The sequence below is a fragment of the Poecile atricapillus genome, chromosome 3 (genome assembly GCF_030490865.1).
Source record: "Poecile atricapillus isolate bPoeAtr1 chromosome 3, bPoeAtr1.hap1, whole genome shotgun sequence".
Taxonomy (NCBI): domain Eukaryota; kingdom Metazoa; phylum Chordata; class Aves; order Passeriformes; family Paridae; genus Poecile; species Poecile atricapillus.
Window position 1 is genome coordinate 106,251,471 of NC_081251.1, and position 21,939 is coordinate 106,273,409.

The following is a 21,939-nucleotide window of genomic DNA, read 5'->3' on the forward strand; positions in this document are numbered from 1 at the left end:
AAAAGCACTGAAAACAGCAGTCACCATCAAGATCAAGACTTGAGTATTGGTGGCCGCTGCTATGTCTCTCTGATAAGGCAGATAAGTATATTCTAATAGACATAAGTAATAGAGGCTGAAATAATTAAGTCCCTTGAAAAATCCTAAATAAGCATTTAAACTGAATGGATTTCTGAAAAATCCTGGACTGAGAAGCATAAGCCTCTCTTGTAATAAAAGACTCAGAGTCCTTTATCACACAGAGCAAACCTTCCAGACAAAATGAGTTATGCCAGTGATGTGAGTATACATAAGTAATCCAAATCCCTTCCTGCATTATAGACACAGCTGATGAGATATAGGATTATCATTTATATGCCTAGTCACCAGTAAAACTGAAGTCATATCTCAAAGAAATATTTACAGTTATAGAGATCTATTACACCAAATCCACATTGAAATATATCCTCATAAAAAAAACCCTAAAGGAAGTCATGACACAGGCACTCCAGAAACTTGAAAAGTGACACTGCCATAGGGAGTGACAGTCACAGAAACCACTGAACAGATCCAACATTTTAGGACAGAGGACTTGGTGAATACATCTAGCTTATCAAGTTTTATTTCAATCATTTAATTTAGACAAGAAGCTGGCTTCAGAAATTGCTCTCCCTACCTGCTATAGCATGCAAGGAAAAAAGGGAAAGCTGTAGAGAACACAATATAAGTACTAAATCTCACTGAAGAGCGTCATATTAAATAAACCTTTCCCTCATCAGCAAATCTGGAATTGGTGGGAGGGGCAATCAAATCAAAACTGGAAAAAAAGAAATAAATCAAGTATTACAGACCCATGGAATGGTTTGGTTTGGAAGGGATCTTAAAGATCATCTAGTTCTAATCCCCTTACCACAGGCAGGGACACCCACTTGACCAGGTTCCTCCAAGCCCCATTCAACTTTGCCTTGAACACTTCCCAGGATTCAGCACCTACAACTCTGGACAACCTGTGCCAATGCCTCACCACCCACACACTAAAGAATGTCTTCCTCATATCTAATCTAACCCTGTCCTCTTTCAGTTTAAAGCAGTTCTCCCTTGTCCTGCCACTCCAGGCCTATGTCCAAAGTTCCTCTTCAGCTCTCTTTAGGGACTGCTACAAAAGTCTTCCCAGAGTCTTCACTTCTTTAGGCTGAAGAATATAGAATTTCTCATGCTGTGTCCACAACAGAAGTGTTCCAGCCCTCTGAGTACCTTTGTGGTCTCCTCTGGACTCACTTTAACATCTCCATGTACTTCTTATCCTGGGGGCCCCAGAGCCAGATACAGTTCTCCAGGTGGGGTCTCACCAGCACAGAGCAGGGGGCCAAAATCCCCTCCCTCGCCCTGCTGGCCACAGTGCTTCTGGTGCAGCTCACAATGCACTTGGGCCTCCTGGGCTGCAAGTGTGCAATGCTGGGTCACATCAAGCTTCTCATCACCAACACTCCCAAGTCCTTCTCCTCAGGGCTGCTCCCAGTCCATTCTCCACCCAGCCTTGGTGGATTGCTCCAACTCAAGCGCAGGACCTTGCACTTGGCCTTGCTGAACTTGGTGAGATTTGAACCTCCTGAGCTGTGAAGCTCCCTCTGGATGGCATCCCTTCCCTCCAGTGTGACTGCACCCCTCAGGCTGGCATCATCAGCAAACTACTGAAGGGACACTCAGTCCTATTCTCCATGTCACCAACACCACAAACCCCTGAGGGACACCCCTCATTCCTGGTTTTTAATTGGACATCAAGCTGCTGATCACAACACCCAGACCAACCACCCAGCCAAATCTTTATCTACTGTGTGCAACAGCGCAGTCCTCTAAACACCAGGGCTATGATACCCACTTCTGACAACTCACTGTGGAGTTATAATAATGCCTGCTTTTTGAGGCACCTCTGAAGACAAAAGCACCAAACTGATTTAAGTAACAATCTAAGAATTCTACAGTTCTAGACAAAAAGCAAGAAACGCAAGACAAGTATGGAGTATTTGTGCTTTAACACTTGGAAATTGGGCTATTAGCAACCCAAAATGAATTTAAAGGCTACATTAATTAAGGAAAAAAAACCTATTAACATGAGGTAAATTGCACATTAAGATGAGCAGGCTCTTACCTAAACCTTGATGTTTTAAATTTCTTCTTAGATATCAGAACAGGGGGTTTCTCAGAATAATGCAGACGTAGCCTTATTTCTGTCTGACATGTCAGCCACCCAGCATCCACAGTTTTAATACCATCTATCAAAAGCCAAACAGAAATGAGAAGATATTTTAGTAATTTATTTTAGGGAGATCTAGTCAGTTCCTCCTGCTATCATCTTCTAGATAATCCTCCTTATCACCAGCCTTGATGTACAATAACGCAAGAAGCTCGTGCAGCCTTTCCCCACTCTTTGTGAACTACTCAGAATGCCCAACAGGTACTGCAGTTATCTGCTGGCTTTTAAGGGGATTAAACAGGAACAATGATCATGTGCAAACTATCTGCAGGACAGCACTGAGTAACATTCCCTTGTCTTGGTTTCTCTCAGCACATGGAATAATACTGACAGGAACTCTGAAGGTTCCTAAGCAATTAGAGGCTCCCTGTTTCTGATGAGATACAGGTGTGACCATCAGCTCATCATAATCAGTGCCAGTAAAGCAGTGCAAGTCTGCAGGACAGGGTACAGCAACAGTTTTGATGAAAAGCATGGAGAATCCTCACCCTCAACATCGAAACAAGGAAAGCCTACAAGCAGGAGGACCAGAAACACAAGCTGCAAACCAGGTGCTGAAGCAAACCCCATAGTTGTGAAGAGTTCCTAAAGAGCCAAACCCATCATTTGATGAGGATATAAGGGTAAAATGGAAAAGCTTGAAGACAAGATTTATGAGGTATAATAAAGAATTACTTCCAGTGTCAGAGGATTGAACATTAAGTGAGAGGTGAGTCAGAAGTAAGACATTTGTGCACACACAAGAACATGAGGTGTGGGCTTACAAGAACCTCTTGGCAGCTGCATCTCTAACTGAAGTGGCAGAGTGGGTCCATTCAGTGCAAGTGATTATGTTTTTCCAGGCATGAAGAGTTTTTTGTAAGGCTAGGTATTAAGAGAAAGCTAAGTCTATTCTGTATTTAAAAAAAAATGCATGCCTATGATTTAAAGTTCCCAAATTTCAACCTTTAACACCATCAGAGTGACAACAATTCTTCCTAGAAGTCTATTAACATTAGAAGAGATAACAGCTTTAGTGTGAATTCACAAATGCTATAACTGTAAAAGCAGAGAAAGCTATCATAGGCAATTCTTCTCAAAACCTATCACGTCAAACAGTTTTCAATTACAAGACTTAACCTTGTTTAAATTAAATTCATAGTAAAGAATAAAGGTTAATATGTCTCACTTACTACAGATTCCAAAGTCTCCATCGTCAACAGTGATTTCATTTTCTAGAATTAAAAGGAATGGAAAAGAATGTAAAAAAGTAATTAGTACTCACATTTTAAAATCTGCCAGTTTAAATTAATTCTACTTTTCCACTTCACTTCTAAAAAGTGTATGTAAAAAAAGGTAGGAAAACTGAAACAGACAAAGCAGCATGTTTTCTGCAACCTTCTATAAAGATTTATCTCAATTTATGCTTTTTCTCAGTTTCTGCATGAAAAAAACTACCAACACACAAAATATCACATTTCACTTCCGGTAATCTGAACTGAGAGTAAAAACATTGCACAATTTTCTGGCTTGCTGCTGTCTTTTGCTGATAATTACATCCCACTACTATCTAAGATGCTTTACTTGTCAAAGTAGTGTCAAAGACATTAAATTTTCTTGCAAACACACAAGAAAGTTGCCCTGCTGCACATTTAAATCTTTTAAATTGAGTTAGTCACAATTAAAATGCTTATTCTGCCCACATGAGAGAAACCAACCTACCATGAAATATTGAAAACACTCAGTTCACACTAACTTTTATCCTTACTTTTTCCAATGCTTTAAGAACTGAAATCTTAAGTAAATTCACCAGAATTAACAGAACTGCGATAGTCTAAACAACCCATGCATTTCTCAAAACATAAAACTTCACGTAATTTTGCCTCTACAGTGATAAATCCTTTTTTCCCTAAGAATCATTTGGCTCCTAACCTAATTTCTTAATAACCACAGGCAACAATTTAGGATCAAAATGACCCAGTGCTAACATATCGTGTTTGCTGCATTTTCTCAAAAACTGCTTATGAAGAATTGAGTATTACTTGGGGGAAAAAAATCCCAACTGTTTGGAATGAGGTAATCTAAATTTGAAGATAAAGTCTAGGCCCTAGCAGAGGGTAGGCTGCTTATCAGTTACTGACAAATACAGAAAGAACCTTCTTACAGGAACAAAAATACTACTAATTCAACTGAAATTAAAAAAAAAAAAAAAAAAAAGGCAAAGGGAGAACAGAATGTGATCATGGTACTATTAATGACTAACAAACAGTTTGTTTGATACCACCTTCTTTCTGAAAGACATTTTTCCAAATAATGAGAGTTTCTTAACAAATGTGAACTTCTAACTGTGGAGAAAATAATATTTTTCATGTGCTAGAAAAGACAGTGCATAAAACATGCCATAGCAGCATAAGAGATCTAAACTACAAGCTACATTCAAAGGTTATTTCAGTCAGTCTTAAACCCCAAACTTTTTCCCTGTTCAGAAAAGCATTAGTAACTTATATGCAAGTCTGCATGCCACCCTTTCTTTCAGTAAAATACATTTCTGTTAAATTGCCGGGTAAATAAGTCCATTCATGTTGCTATTTTCATTAATCCATTTACTTAAAGAAGCCTAATTAAACATTTTTGGTTTAAAATTTTACTGATTAAACAGTACTTAAATAAAAACAGCAGTGACTTCACACCCTCCCCCCATTTTCTTTAAAAAAGATAATATGGATCCTTAGTCTCAAAGAATTAAACTTACAGAAAATTATTACAATTCCAAATTAATAAAAAAACAACCCACATAATCTTAGGGATGACAGCAAAGAATTTCACATCCACTCCATTTTGAAGCCACTTATGTATATATACATATATATTTTGAGAGTAAGGCCCATGTTGTGCAAAGAAAAGTCTATACCTCCCACACATTAATAAATTTAATTATTTTAAAACTATAGCTATCAATCCCTCTAAACCAGTGTGCAGCATATCAGCAATCTTATGCATATGCCTCAAACAGATGCAGTTGATGCCCATACCTAAAGGGGTAATTGATCGTGGTTGTAGATGAGTCTCCCACGTGTGAACTATGACTTCGCAGGGACCATCGATAGTCTGTAATTTAAAAGTTAAATGTCTGCAATAATTTCTTTTGTTAGATCTGACTTTGTACCCATGAAGCTGTTTGGAATGGTTGTGAACTAAACTTAGAGATTTAAGGCAGTAACAGAAGAAGGAGAAAGAGAGGGGAACAGAGAGAGAGAGAGAGAGAGAGAGAGAGAGAGAGAGAGAGAGAGAGAGAGAGAGACTGAAGGAGAAATAAAGAAAACAGATGAGGCTTCTTACCCCTGCAACTGCTGATGACTCTGATGTGTTGTGAATACATATGACAAAACTTGTGACAGTCTGACATGGCAAAGAAGTTACATGGAATCATTAGACCTTTACTGCTAACAGATACTCTGCTGGACTACTTTAGTTTCCTTCTGACACAAAAAAAATCTCTGAACTCATTAAGAGTGCTCACTTTGTTCTCAAGCTACAGCAACAGCTTATGAAAAACATATCCCACATCTCTAATTCCAAACAGCACTCAGCACCTACTCATGCATATAGCAGTTGCAGGGGTGGGTTCTCCTTCAAAATCTGCCTTACTAAAATTGGAAGACTATAAAACACAGTTATTTTAGTTGTGGTACTGGAAAGCAAGTTATTTACCATCTAATTAAAACATAAATAATTGAACCAATCAGCCAGCAATGAAGAGCCTGCAGTCTATTCCAGCTGGAGCAGGATAAATTAAATTCTTTCATTAAAAAGAAATATTGTCCACCAAAAGAAGACACTTGTTGATAAACACAGTCAAGACTCAGATAACCAGAACAGTAACACAATCTCTTCTTTCAGAACAATTTAACTTTGAAATAGCTTTCTAGGTAAACGCTTTTAGGTAACCACAAGAGAGAACATGGCTGATTCCCAGTTCAGTCACCCTGAGAAGTTTCCCCTAGCATGGCACAGTTGATACTATCAGATGTAAAAAACACTGTCAAAGAGCTGCAACTTGTCATTCTGATGTTTTGGGGCCTAAGTAACTCTTATTTCCAAAAAATTTGCTATTATTGCCAAACACATGGAAACTTCAATGCCAGCTTATCCCAGTACTTCAGGTTCTTGTTTAAACAGATTTCAGACCCACAGGGACATCCAGACAAGCTTCAAACCCAGCAGTATAATTACACAGGACCATAATGCTCTGTTCCATTACAGCTCACCTAACAAATTCCTCACATGTAGACGGGATTTCCTGACATACACTGACCACATTTAACCTCCCATGCCTTTGGGTGAGTTAACAGCAAACGCCAAACATTTCACAAGTACTCAGTAGGACAGGTTTGCTCTGTGAGTCTCAGCTAAAGCAGTGCCCCTAACGAGTTCAGAGGCATCCACACTTAAAGGTCATGTCAGAAAAAAAACATGTAAAATATGCTTACTTATGTTTTAAAGACTGAATGCATGTAAAATATAAATAAAATTATATTACTGCTTCCAGTTTATTCCTGTTACGGGGCAGTTTTAGTTCCCAACTTCTCACTGCTGCCACAATGACCACACTTATGATTTCTAGAAAAGTAAATAATGAGAAGTTTCTTTGCTTTCTTTCACAGCACAGTGGCATTTGCCTGTCACAATGACAGTTTTTAAAGCTGCAAATCACGTTTGTCAGCAGGGAGGCTGCCATTTACTCCCACCACTCAGGCATGCAAGATCTCCGACAGCAGCTCCCACAAACACGTGCACAACTTTAGTCTGTGAACCTGGGCAATGCAGATCTTCCTAACATGGATTAAGATGTTTTCTTCAAAAGGTAAGCAAAGGGACTTTCCTTGTAAAACCCCTCACTGTATTGTATGAAAATACCAATTTATTTCTTACACTACTGTAACTGTCCATTCTAAACTTAGGTTCTAAAATGATGAATGAATTTGAATAACATTATCCCAACAATAAGGACACCATGCTGGATACATTCAGCACAATTTCCTCTCCTGAAAGGAATACAATGGACTGATTGTGCATTTAATCCCAGGAACCCTCAACACTGTCCACACTAAGAAGAGCCAAGCAAAGCTACCTGGAAAAAAAGGGCAATTGATTAGAGAACAAGCACAGACATCACTAAGAACCCTCTCAATCCCTGTTCAGACTATCTCTGAGTTTACAGGCATTTAAAAAACATTTTAATTACATGTAATAGAAACCATTGTTACAATCAGGTCAAAATAGTAATGTAATTTCCAGGGCATATACTGACCACATCTGAAAAGCAGCCCAGCTGAGCAGCAGAACTAAATGATGTGTCATCAATATTAATAGTATGGTAATGTTGCCTAAAAGGAGAGTATCTAGAGGACAGTCTTAAAAGGGCATTGATTCAAAAGTCACATCAAGCATCTCACGGGCAATACACTGAGGTAAGTGGCACTGTGGATCCTTTTCTAATACAGACAGGTTCTTTTAAAAGCCAACACAAACATTATGTTGCTTGATCTTGATTAGTTGAACATCTGACATAATTTTAAAGCTTTTAAAGGACATTCAAGAACTTTTTTTTCAAAAGCAAATCCTTTTCCATTATGAGAAGATGGGACCTCCCTCCGCAGCAGTCATTAGACACTTTTGAAATGAAGGGTAAAATGCCTGTCTAGCATAATGGTTCAGAGGTTCAAAGCAGATGCACCATCTGCATGAAGTGCCTGGGTACTCAGTACAATTAAATAATGAAAACACTTCTGTGGATGTTTCAATGGTAATTTAGGAGATCAGTTCCAAAGTTCCTGTTTTAAAGCAACACTATAGAGTAGACATTAGAGGAGGGGGAAAACTCAAACCAAATCTTAAAAATGCCACACAAACACATTTATCCAAATGCACTTTGCTAATTAAAACTATGTTTCAAGAATAATAATCTACTTCAATAATATGAAGTAGCTAAATTAGACTTAATTGCTAAAGCTGCATTTCTGACCAAAATCTCTCTGGATTTCTATACCATGTAGAAGACAATAATTAAGCACTAAACTGAATAATTAAAGCCATTCAGCCACCATATCTAACTTGCAGGGCAGCATCACATAAAAGTCACCTGGCAGGAAATGCTGAGCCCAGTGAAGATTTTATAGCTCTAGTATTTCCACTAACAGTTTCACACACAATCTGCTATCTCAGCAGATAATGTCTTCGTTACTATAACGATAACCATGGGTTCTTAGCCTACAAAAAGCTTTTCTAAGGCATTATTTACTAAATCTAGGTCTAATTTTCACCTTTATTACTATAGTCCAGGCACTAAATGGATTTCTTTACTTGAACTTTAACAAAAGTAAATATAACTCTCATTTGAAACCTCTGTAATTAAACAGAAAATGTGAAACATGTCCTCCAATCCAGTTTTTAAGGTCCTGCTACATGCACAGATAGCTTAGTTATTTCACATTTGCCTTGAAAGAAGTAACCCTGAACTTGCACGCTTATTTACAGTTTTAAAAGCAAATACAGAACACAGCTGAACAGAATAAGGTGTGTTCCTTACTAAGGTTTTCAAATAAGCATCATGCAAACAGTGCATGTAAAATTATTCTTCTAAAACATAAGATATACAGAAGACAAATTCCAGCCAAGGGAGTTTTGGTGTGCCTCACACAAACTCCCTCATAACCCACTACCTCTGCCCCTGCCACAAACAGAAAGGGAGTGTAGAATGAAACCCAGGAAGATCCTCACTGGGAGCTCACTGGTACCAAACTTTGTTCAAGGAAAGAAAAACCTTGAGCAAAATAGTTTAATTCACTGTCTTTTTTTATCCAAGTGTGTATATTTATTTTTTTCTTTTTAAATGCTTAAGATAAAAATGGTTGTAATGCGGTAAAATCTTTTGATATGCAGGAGCCAAGACTTGACACCAATTTTATAGTAAAATGTTCTTTGTATATATATTTGTATTCATGCAAAAATTCTACAAATTTCAATATATTGAGTATTTAAAAAAAACCTGCTCTATTTACATAACCACAATTATGTTAACACCAATATGCCTCACTACAAACAAGACTTTCCATTACATCATCATTTCTTTCAGTTAAAAAAATTTCAGGATCAAATGATGCTCTTCTTAAAGGGAGGTGAGAAAAAGACTTCACCTTTTTTTTAAATAAAATGCCAATTATTCTATCTATTTTCAAATCTAGGCTGTAGCACTACTACAGGTGCTCTAGGAACTACCATTTCTCTGTGTAAACGTGTATCACCCCCATCTTTGCCACCATGTCCAACTCAAGCACCTTCACAGATGCAGATGCTGTAGAAGGGAACAGTAACTTCAGGTGGATCTGCCATCAGCATGATTTACTACTTATGTGATGCCAAATTCGTATACTCAGACTTGAATGTATAGTTAAGATCACACTTATTTTACTACATGTAAAACTGACATAAAAAATGAAGTGTCAGAGATCATATATTGCCAGCTTGTCAAATTTAGATTAATCACATGCAATGCCTAATGAAATAAATTCTGACATAAAAGTATGCAGAATAATTTAACTTAAAAGTACCTTTTCCTTATCATCATTTCCTTAATGCTAAAGTTCTCCATGTACTGCTTCATTTGCACTATACTGTACACAATAATCCTGTTTCTTTTTCATTGTTCTTCAAGAGGTTTACAAAAGGAGGAAGAAAACATTGTACCTGGACTTCTTTTCTTCAAAAGCCTTTACTTTATAAGAAATAAAGTCCTCTGCATTTAACAGGTACAAGCCAGACACCACTAAGCTGATAACCCTGTACCTAGGAATTCACATACTTTGTTTTGTAGGGTGGTTTCCTTTTCTCCTGCTCTTTACATTTAGAAGCTCTTTATGCTGGTATTGCATAAAATTCATACTTACCTTGGCAGACTCTGCATCACACGGTGCATAAAGTGTGCACGATACAGAGCACCTACTCAAAGAAACACACTCACCAATACAGAGGGTAAACTTTTGCAAATGGTAAAACAGTAATTGTATTGTCTGCTGTCTATGGCTCAGCCTCTGCTCGCTAACTCTGCTTTATTGAGTGTGCTATTGCTTACATTTAAACTTAGGGGCATTTACAAAAAAAATAAAAATAAAAAGGTAAGAGTCCCATCAGAGCTGCTGAGCTGTAAGAATTAATCTACTTTTGGCCTTAGTTTGACCTCAGCAAAAGAAATCTATTATTGGCCTTCCCTTCTTTTGCCTCCAAGTATCAATTTAAATACCAGTTTCTGACTGGACTATTTCACATGCTGTAATGAAAAAACCAGAACCGTGCTTCACTTGAAATTAGTATCCTTCACTGAAATCATACCTCCATCAAATATCTTCTTTTTAGTGAAAAAAGGCTGACAAAAACTTACATGCTCTTGATAGTAATTTGAAATTTTTAAAAGGTATTGATGAGATGGTTCTGTAACTCCTTTGCACACTTAGCTACAGCCTTCATAATCCCAGTTTCAATGAGGAACTAAAGCCCAGGGTGAATAGCTACAGGATATTAATAAAATAAGAAAGACAGCAAAAGCAGCATTAAATTTCTTAAGGTTAATATGAAAAACAGTTCAAGAGTAGCTGCTTATTTTCCCAACTCAGCCCAGATTTTTCCTGGATGCAGCCTCATCCCATCTGAATAACTTCCCCCTGCCCTAGTGCAAAGTTTGCAAACCAGTACACTGCCACATACATTAAACTCTAACTTATGTAACTTCAAGTCATATGCAACTTTGACATCAATACCTGTAAAAACATATCTCTCTCTGTCTCTTGGGTGTTTTTTTTCCCTCCAAGTCGTGCAAATACCTATATACAAACACACAGAAAACCATGGGATCCCTCATCCCTTGTTTTACCTTTTCACTTCAAGAGATTAACTTACATTAAATATGCAGCACAAAATCTGGTTAATACTTCTCATGCTTCACAAAAACAATTTTAAATTTTTTTTTTAAATTTTAATGCACCTCCTACACTAACCATTTTTCTCATACTGTCACTTGCTTCCACCCTATAATATAGAATGGAAGCTACAAATATCACATACTATCACATTCCTTCCACAGAACGCTTGAGATCCATGCCCTGATGAAATCCATATTCAATTCTAACTATGAGAACTTCACCATGTTATTTAAGCTTTATAATAATGTCAGGGATTTCTTTACTACTGAAATTTTTAGAATACTAACACTGGTAAAAGAAAGAAGAGAATATAATTAAAGTTAACAGCACATGGTCATGTATTTCCAGAAGTGAACTGTTAGTATTTCCACAAATGTTTTAACATTTCACATGTTGCAATTCAGGACTTATTTCTAAAAAATCTCATGTTTAACTTAGGAAATCTTTTTTTTTTTTTTTTCTATTATGGGAATTTTACTAGGGATGAGCCAACTTAAAGTAGAAAAGATTGTACATACCTTAGGTTCTAGAAAGTATCCTTTAAAATACCGATACTGAACAGGAATTCCTCTAGGAAGCTCTACAGTAGCTTTCCATATTTTCTCAGATGTCCTGTAGAGAAAAAAAACAACCAACCAAAAAAAAAGGTTTCAAAATACAGCCTAACAGCTACCTCAGACACATGTCTAAGTAATATTCTAAAATAAAGTCTAGTGTACTGTTGCAAGGAAAGCTATTACAAAGTACCTTAGCCAAACATGCACAGAACATGAGATGTATTTAGAAGTGAAACTGAACTTTTTGATTGACAGATCTGAAGTGCTCTAAGAGAGCAAGAATTCTCATTCCCATTGAACAGATGGGGAAAACACGATGAAGTCGTTCAGAGATTCATCGAAGATCACAGAGCAAGTCACTGAGAATTACAAACACAGCCTGCAAACCCTAATTTCCTGCATCACAGAGCTGCTATAAGCTGGCACTATTTTAAGAAATTACTGAACTCTTCCACTGCATTTAAACTTTCTTTACATACACTCATGCTTATACACACATCTCCCCCTCCTTAAGAATTTTAATGCAACTCTGTTTAAATAATCTCCTCCCCATCACCTTCTAGCACAATAATATAGTCTTTACTTTCTTTCCATCCTGTACATCTCCTATGATCTGCTGCACAGCCATGGGACTGAGAATTTCCTCAAAGCAGTTTCTTACCCCAAGTATCTACAGCTACACTATTGAAATGCCAGCCACAACAGCAGAAGCATCATCTGTAACTAGAAAAGTACACCCAAATTTCATATTTTCTTAAACATATTCCTAAGCATTCAAAGTGCTCAAGGGCAACACAAGAAATTCTGGAGTTCTACTAATAGTACATGCAGCTCAAGAGTTTACAAACTCAAAAGTCAGAATAAATTTGTTGCTCCAGAACTACAGCTACTTCAAATGGAACAAGTGGGAAAAAAATTAAAAATATGAAAAAAAAAATCCCCCAAAGAAAACCAAAAATCACAACCAACTTACATATCCTCAGTCTGGAGGACCACCGCAGCTTGGGGATTCCAATTTCCCAAAGCACTGCAGCTCCCACATATTGCAAAAACCTCTCCTAAAAAATCCAAACAGGAAAAAAACCCACAATCATCATTATTCCAGGCTAGATGGCATTAAAAAGTACAGCCACAGTCAAGCTTTCAAGTATTTTAAATATATACACCAGAATCATTCATCTAAAATCCCTCTTGTCCAGAAAGGAATCTTCACCCACCCAAAACCACAACAGCACTTTCTTCACCATCCCAAGGACCTGAGAGAGGGACTACTCACAACCCCAGCCCTTGAAAGGGTTGGCTTCCAAACTGATGTTAAGCTATACTGTTCAAAACATCTCTGGGAATAGAGCAGGCAAATTTTCCCAGTAAAATGTTTAATCTCAAGATAACACAATTATTTTCCTAGATACTTTGTATTTGTTAATGTATGTCCACATTCCTTCAAATACATACCAACAATTTAGAAAGCACAAACAGGATGTTGCTAGCATTATTCCCAAGGCAACATATCAAATTAATTTGACTCTCAAGAGAAATAGTTAACTTTGCTGCTATGCTTTCAGTTTTTACTGGACATCAAAACATAACAAAACAAAACATTGTTACACAAAAAACCCACATGAAATTGTTACACTTATCTTAATGCATACATACATACAGAACCCAAAAGGTCACAACAGTATATTTAATTTTGGGATATCCCAAAGTGACCACTGCAGCATACCTTGTTTTTAATATAAAACCTATATGTATCTGACTGTCAGAACAACAATGATGAATACTAAGGGAAATAACAAATTAGTATTTTGCTCTTACAGATTTCAACAAGTCTTCAACAAGATTTTTTGACATAAAAAGCTGATGCAGAATGAGAAAATATGGAGTCTTAAAGTACAGTTAGGCACCACAAAAGAATGATACAAGCATCTCTGACTTACCTCCTGCTCTCAAAGTGAGCAGTGTGGGAGACACAGTAATCCCAAGATACAAAGTAGACAAACTGTATGCAACAAGTGTACACTACCTTTTCCTAAGCCACAAATCACAGATGACACTTCAAAGTATACAATTACAGTTTTGAGGATGTCTTTATGTCTCTAAAATTGTGTCCTTTTTCTCCAGTTAAACTAATAAGGGATACCACCAGGCCTCTTTATGAAAGAAACCTCTGCAGACCCAGGGATTGGAAAATGTCTACAGAAAGTAAGACAATTTTTCTCTGAAAGCAGTTTGTTGAATTAATTTTACATAACACCTTGAACTTCAGTCATTTAAAAAAAAAAAACAAAACTTTTGCTGCAATTCATTACAAAAAAGAAGCCCAAGTTTTCTGGATGCTCACTGTAAGCATACAGAAATCTGCATTAGGACTATATTTAGTATACAATTGCCTATGTCAGGTGCTTTCCCTTTTTCACCCTATCCTGAGGCACATGATGGTTTGTTGGTTTTTTTTTTGCAGGGAGGAGATAAAGTGGGGAGGGAAGACCAGCTGAACACCACAAAGGTAGAATTTCTGAGTGGAGATATTAAAAAGAAGCTAAAATTCTTTTAACACCCCTTTAAAATAGCAGTACTTAACACATCTTCATGTACACACAGCCAACCTTTGAAGTGCCATCTAATTATATTCCTCTCAATAGGTGCCAGCTGGAATAGTTCTCTGGGCTCCTATTTTAAACAAATGTGTGACCACCTCTCACTCAGTAAGGCAATGCTTGAACAGGATGTGCAGCCACCCCTTAACTCTCCACAACAACTGTACTGAGGCCAAATTAGGATTTGTAAAACACTGCCTTTAATTATCCCAGTAAATCCAAAGTGAAATGCATGACAAACTGCCTTCCCATAGACAATTCTGAACACAGTGGGATTTGGGCTGGGTTTGTTTCAAGCTCAGGGTCCTCAGCTTCTCCCCTCTCCTTGCCATGGAATTCAAGGCTGCTCCAGACAGAGTTCATTCAGCTACTGCAAAGAAGGTTGATCTAAGCCTTCTGCCCCAACTCAAAGCTTTCAACAGCCTCACTGATCCAACAACAGTAACAAAAAAAACAATATCAATATTGTCATAAGCAGAACTGCCCTTTTGTGTCATCTCTTTATGCTGTATTTCCAGACAATTCTTCGTGAACAGCCACTGAGGCAGGATCTAGCTCTCACTAATCCTACTTTTCATTGCAGATATTATTAGTACAAGAAGAAGTTATACATCCAAAGTTGCTAGTGACACTGCCATCACAGCTGTGGAAGCAACAGTGTAAGCAGGACAAAGAGAGCATAGCTTGCAATACTCCATGGTACAGCTACACCAGTCCTGAGCTGAGGTCACTGTACTTTAAAATTTTAACATTTTCTCCAGAATGCTATAAAAAACTCTACCCCTTACTAACTTATGATGATATTGAGTATAAGTTTTCAGTTCCCAAATGCCAAATCATGAGGGAGAAACACAGGAGAGGTCTAACACAGGGCAGACTCAAAACCTGTAAAATGTTTTTATCATTTTCTTCCCCGCCAGCTACAGGAGACAGTTCTGCCATCTGGCATTAGCCTGGCACAGGAATTTTGTCAATCTGCTTCCACATTCCTCTGTTTCTGTTAGGCAACCACAAATTCCTTTTTTGGTGTAACTTCTGTGCTGGTTTTTGGCTGGGGTAGAGTTAATTTCCTTCACAACAGCTAGTAGGGGCTATGTTTTGAATTTGTCCTGGAAGCAGTGCAGATAACAGAGGGATATTTCAGTTACTTCTGGGCAGTGCTTACAGCATCAAGGCCTTTTTTGTTCTCTCCCCACCAGAGAGGGGGCTGGGGGTACACAAGAAGTTGGAGGAAACACGTCTGGGAGCAGTTGTGTGGACCTCAAGCTGTGGTTAAACCACAATTCCTTCCTTCCAAGTTTCTGAAGATGAAGGTCAACATAATATGCACAATTTATCAACACCAAATCTTCATGTTCTACCTGATGTGATACCTTGTGCTCCTCATTTGGATTACAGAAGTTATTTTACACTTTTTTTTTTTTCTGGCATAGACAGAATACTGAATTAAGCTGCATATTCTTTCTGTCTGTAACTTCTGTCACATCTTGTGAGAACTTTCAACAGGGATGCAGAGAGAATGAAAAACAGAACAAACACATCAGTGCATGCCTAAATATCATAGTTCAGAATACAAATGCTTGTTTCCATGGAATAAAAAGATACTGAATAGAAAAGATTTTAAGCCAATCATGACCATTTCAGTTAGCATCAAAACCTCTAGCACATTATGAAATTTTTGTTTGGAGAAAGAAGTAAAATTTATTTCCCAACTCTCATTTTCAGATTTGTAGGTGAAATGTCTTAATATATTTTACAATTATTTATCATTTTCATACTTGAACTGACCTGTTCTTTTATCTCTGAGGAAAACAGACGAGACAGCCTTTAAACACTCCTCTATTATATATACTTCTCCTACGCCAAGCATATAAAAAGGAGAAAGCATGATTTCAGTACCTGGTGCTGATGATCCTCTTACTTCAAAAGTGACTTGACAAGAGGTCATTTCTGCAGAACTTCTGTCTTGGGATAGTTGAAATCTCCTATAGTGGGAAGAAAAAGATACTACTTTGAGGAACCATCAATACATTTGTTGCTGTTCTAAGTAAGAGGAAACAGAAATCCCACCACTTACAGGGAAGTAAGCCATTTGTGATAATATTGTTTGAGTGAGCAGTAGCTCTTTAAAAGTGGCTGCAGACCCAGAAAACAGCATCCAGCTGCAACACTGGCACAAGAAGAACACTACTAAATCAAATACCATGTGCAAATATCAGTATCCTGCAGCATTTATCAATCTTCAGCTGAGATTTTTCAAAACTCTCTTTTTGACTAATTTTGCTTCCAAGGAGGCCACTGAAAGGTTTTAAGAGATTTAAGATTATGACCCTTGGCAAACAGTGACTTCTGTCTCATCTGTGCTATTCTTCAGCATCCTCTACAAAGCACAAGGAAGTCTTCACAGAGAAGCAGCTTGAAGGAAAAGGGGAACAACCCATAACAGATGGCAGCTTTCTGCTGTCACTTGTCCATCACTGCAGACTCTGCTCCCCTACTTCCAGGCTTTCACAGGAAGCACCAGTAGCAACTGGAAGCACCAAGCAGTCTTCAGAGCAGCCCAGCAGGAAGGGACTTCCTTTAGCTGCAAGATTGACACTGCCTCAATTTTCTCCTCCAATACACAACACTTTGACTGAAAACAAACTGGCAGAACCCCACATGCACCATTACAGCAGAAACACTATTGATGTATCACATCCTTTCATATTATTTACAAAAGCAGCGGTCATAGTAAAGTCCACCTATGGATGTTGCTGGATTGTCATCACCCAAGTGTATCCATCTGGACATAGGCTACAAAATAATTGGATTAATTATGTGCAGAATAGATTTTGCAATGGTTTCAATTAATCCAGTTCTTTACATCACTGTGGGAGGCTTTTTGTTCTGTGTGTGTTTTGTTAGGTTTTTTTTTTAAACCAAGGAAATCGAATGTTACTATTGCTATTTTTGAACAGGACAAATAGCAGTTCATTTCAGTACAATCTTGGTCAGCAATACTTTAATAACAACATCAGGAAGAACTAACGACACTGAAAAAAAATTGCCTTTCCTTAGCTCTACTACTACAAGGGGAAGCCCTTGCCTTCAAAGGGCACAGGACAGTTAAATATGCTTTGAAAGCAAAAGATAGTCAGATACCAAACAGGAGGGGGGGAAAAAAAGCTCATCATCAAACCTCATTCCTTGTGGGCATTTAAAATGTTATTGCAAGTATTGAACCCTCAGAACTGTTTCTTCTGGATCTTCTCCTCCTCCTCTTCTCAATTGTAACTTTCATCCTCTATTCCTATTGTAACTGCAGCTGCCTTTACATTCCTTTTCTCCTCCCTTATTTTCCCTCTCCAAGTCCAGGAAGATGACTTTGCAGTAGTAAAATGAGAGCAAAAAAATAGTAGAAATATGAAGGTTTCTGCATTTGTCTTTCACAAATTTTATCATTCTGCAAATGATAAAATCCCAGACTACTGAAGCTAGAAATAAGCACAGTTGATAAACAGGAATTCCAGGAAGGGCACACCCTTTGGGAACTTTCTCACGTGTGTATCATTAGCTGTGTGTATCATTAGCCGTGTGTATCTTAAGTGACACATTCTAGCACTTGTTTTCAGCAGTTCTTTATAGACAGAGAAGCACAGCACATTTCAGTACTGGAACTAAGACTGGAGTCACGAAACTAGTCTAATATGATAAAAAAATCTCAGTGTAACGCAGAGAATATAAATTACTTGTGTGTATTTATGATGACACCGAGTAGTCAGGAGCTTGGCTGTGTTCATTAAATGCCCTTGCTTGGACAGCCTTTAATTGAAGAGGAGCCAAAGGGGAAATGAAGTAGGAAAAAATGCCTTGCAAAAGTCCACAGAGTTCCCCAAAACAAGAACATGCTTTTGGCTTGCAAAAAAACCAAAACAAAACCCCACCAAACCAACAACTGTTTCCAAAGCCAGTGCAACAGCTCAAATTTAAACTTCACAAAACCCAGCATGTGTCCTACTGCAAATGAACTAACTACCCAACTGTTCCTAGAGAATCATCCAAAATCCTCCTAAGTCTATAAAGCTTTTAGCCAATCTTGTAAAAATTCTATGTACCTACTTGCAAGACAGGTATGGACTTTTCTAAATTGCCTAGTAAAAATAATTTTACTTTTCTACATAGCAGTAGCCAGTGGTAACGAGATTTTGATACTGCCTTTGTAAAATTGCCAAAATTCTACCAAAAATGCATTTTATCTCAAAAAACTACTCAACCTACCTAAGGGATGTATATGAAGAAAACAAAAATTCCACTTCACCAAGCAAGGGCATGATTTTTCTAGCAGAACTGTGGGTACAGGTATTGCACTTGTATTTAGGATCAAAGTAGCAGCCCTCATTCTGAAAAAAACGTATTTCCTAGCAGAGCACTCAATGCAAACACACAGCAAGGAAAAATCAGGTTTGCTTTTTGTTAAGGAATCAAGGCTATGTGGTATACTATAATGCACTTATAAGAGCAGTCTGTGCTTTCAAGACATGATACAAAAACATTTTATTTTGGGGGAAGGAGAAAAAAAAACAGCTTAAGTTTAGCTATCTAGTTGCTGATGGTTCCTGAAAAGAGAAAATAATTTAATTCCCTAATGGCAAGCTTCAACAATCAAATCCTCTGACCTCTAAGTGTCAGGCAACTTTGAAACGTGATGTTCCCTCCTTCAAATTTTCAGCACGGCTTAACCAAAGAAGCTGGCAAAGAATTAACAAAATCCTCTTTTGCTCCCCACTCCTGTAATGATGGATTTTTAGGAGAATGCAAAGAATCCTCAGCTCAGAGGGGTCATGTCATAACTGCTTACAGGAACTGAAGCAAACTAGAACAGTTACATTAAACATGATAAACACTTCCTGATCAGCAAATATTAATAAAACTGATTGAGCAGATTTACAAACTAGAAATCCTTGTGCAACAACCCTTTTTAAACAATTTCTGAGTCCAAAAGTAATAAAACTGATTTCACATCTGCTGCAGCAACAGGCATCCAGATGTTAACGTGGGTGCAAACAATTCTCTTCCTGTGTTACACTTCCTCCCTCTCTGTGGTCAGCTATTATAGACTACAACCACATCCAAGAAAGCAGTGAACACTTGAATCTCAGTTTTCTTCATGGGGAAGGTGTATCACACAGGTAGAGACTTACCAGCACTTTACCAAAAAAGAACAAAAAACACACAAAAAAAAACCCAAAAAAACCCCCAAAAAACCAACAACCCCCAAAATGAAACATTAATAGGACAAAAAGAATAGGAAATACAAACTCTGCCCTCCAGAGAGTTCTAAAAGAGAACTTCTAGAAAATGCAGGTAAGAAAGAAAAGATGATATAACACAATCAACTATTAAAGTGTCCCAAAGTATCATAGATTTCCCCTAAAATGAGGTAATAAATATCATAGAGGATGGAGAAAACCAAAATATTGGAAGATTGGATTGGAAGACCAAATATCAGGACAGGGACTTAATTTATTAATTCAAATCTTGAAGTTAAATTGAACCCTCTGGGTTACAGGTCTGGTGATATATTAAAACCCTTCCAAGCCTTCAGCTTTAGTGGATTATTCTGTCCCACCCTTAACTTCCCTAACCTTTCCAATATGATTTAAGAGGTGCTGGCTGCTTGCTGTACCATATCTTGTATGTTTTTTCAGGATTAGCTAAATACACACCAGGTAATCTGGGGCAATCCTGGAATATAACAGCCTATCTGACAAACACTGAACAAATTCCAGAGTCATAAAAATTCATAGAAGCCATGAAGCCAGGCTCTCTACTGAACTCTGCTCTCTACTGAATACAACTGATATTTTTAATAGCAACTTGAACAGGTTTTGAGGCTCTGATTCCAGTGGTCCAAGGGTAGGCTTGAAGTACAATAGGATTTTTTTTTTAAATGTGGAGACTTACAAGCCTGAAGGCCTTGAACTTTGTTGCATGGACAGAGGGCTTTCAAAATTAAGCAGTGAATGCTTCAAGCAACCAACTTGACAGATCTGAATGAAAAGCTGATTTTATGAACTCTAAGCTGGGCTGCAGAATGGCTGGTTACACACAGCACATCCATTAAGGATAATCAGAATTTGACAATATGCTGGTAAGAAAGCCAAAAAGTATCAGACCCACACCAAAGTGCCACATTTCTCCCCTTCTCTCCTCACAAAAAGCCACCAATCCCTATGTAATACACTAATAGCAAATATTCTGATGCAAAGCTATCAATCCAAAACTCTCTTGGTAACATTATATTTAAAAATGACAGGATAATATGCAGCACATATTTTTCCAATGAGATAAAAAAAATACAGCTTACAAAGTATCTTTTTAATGGATGCTTTGGTTTTGTTTTTTTTTAAGCTAATATATTTTATAGGGACTTAATGGGATTTTTCAAAGGTAATTAGACAACTAAAATGAGACAACTAAGTATACAGGTGCAACAAAACTCCTGCAATGCATTTTAATGCTTTCAAACACCTGATTTTTAGTGTAAGATTACTTCTGCCTGCTCTGTTACTGAATTTTCTCAGTTAGCTGCAGAAAAATGAACCCCACTGTACTGGGTATGGCTGAGATGGAGTTAATTTTCCCTACAAAAGCCCTCCCAGTGCTGTGCTTTGTACTGGCAGCTAGAAAACTGTCAATAACACAGCAGAGTTTCGGCTGTGCTCACACAGCATCAGTGCTGTCTCTCCAACATTCCTCACTATCACCAGGAGGCTGCGGGCTGGAAACATCCTGGGAAGAGACACAGCCAGGACAGGTGATCCAAACTGATTAAAAACAAAAATAAAAAGCTAAAAGAAAGAAGGGCATTTGTTATTTAAGACATTTCTCTTCCAGAGCAACCCCTACACATATTGAAATCCTGCCTCCCTAAAGGGAAAGTAAAAAATAAAATCTTCTGCTTCCCCTTGCTTCTGCATGAACTATTTCTGCTTTAATAAACTGCCTCTACCTTGACCCCTGAGTCTTTTTCCACCTTTCTCCCCCGAGGAGAGGAATGACAGAGCTGCTTGGTGGGCAACTGGCATGCAGTCAAGGTCAACCCACCAGCACCATCTATGCACAAACAGGCTCTTTCATAATGCTAGCACACATTTCATCACAGATCATGGTGCACAGTCCTGAAAGTGCACAATTCAAAAAGTAAACAAGCTCAATTATTTCAAAATATCTCTCCATAATTTTTTTTTTTTTTTTTGCATATAAAGATAAAATCGGCAAGGACTAGAAGGCTGGAATATTTTTGCTTTTACTTCTGTCATTTTGAGCTGACATTTTCCACCTTAAGAGACTCAGAGATGTATCAACACCAAAGAAAGTCCAACCCCACGCTGAAGCAGGGGAAAGGTGCACAATCCCAGCCAAGTCATTTGACAGCTGGGAGGACACACTGGCAGCACTGGGGCTGACACAGAGCACCCCTTGCAGCCTCATGAGCCATGAATCTGAACATGGCCCAGCACTGCTGGAGAAGGTACTGCACTCAGATTTTACCTTCTTAAAAGCTGTGCTACACTCAGTAATAAAAAACCCACCATGCATCAGATCTGCTG

General features: G+C 37.9%; 1 protein-coding gene across 6 annotated transcripts in view; it reads right to left on the reverse strand.

The window, feature by feature from the left end:
• GPCPD1 (glycerophosphocholine phosphodiesterase 1) overlaps positions 1-21,939 on the reverse strand; it is a 43,488-nt gene that overhangs the window by 18,624 nt on the left and 2,925 nt on the right. For 5 of the 6 annotated variants that reach the window (XM_058834945.1, XM_058834947.1, XM_058834944.1 and 2 more), the window contains 7 exons: positions 16,244-16,329; positions 12,718-12,802; positions 11,706-11,799; positions 11,026-11,088; positions 5,245-5,320; positions 3,406-3,447; positions 2,129-2,252 (listed from right to left, as the gene is read on the reverse strand). In XM_058834945.1, the coding sequence (XP_058690928.1) occupies positions 2,129-2,252; positions 3,406-3,447; positions 5,245-5,320; positions 11,026-11,088; positions 11,706-11,799; positions 12,718-12,802; positions 16,244-16,292 (533 nt within the window). In that variant the 5' untranslated portion in view covers positions 16,293-16,329. Of the gene's footprint in view, positions 1-2,128; positions 2,253-3,405; positions 3,448-5,244; positions 5,321-11,025; positions 11,089-11,705; positions 11,800-12,717; positions 12,803-16,243; positions 16,330-21,939 lie in introns of those variants that run through there. The other variant, XM_058834942.1, reaches the window with a different exon arrangement.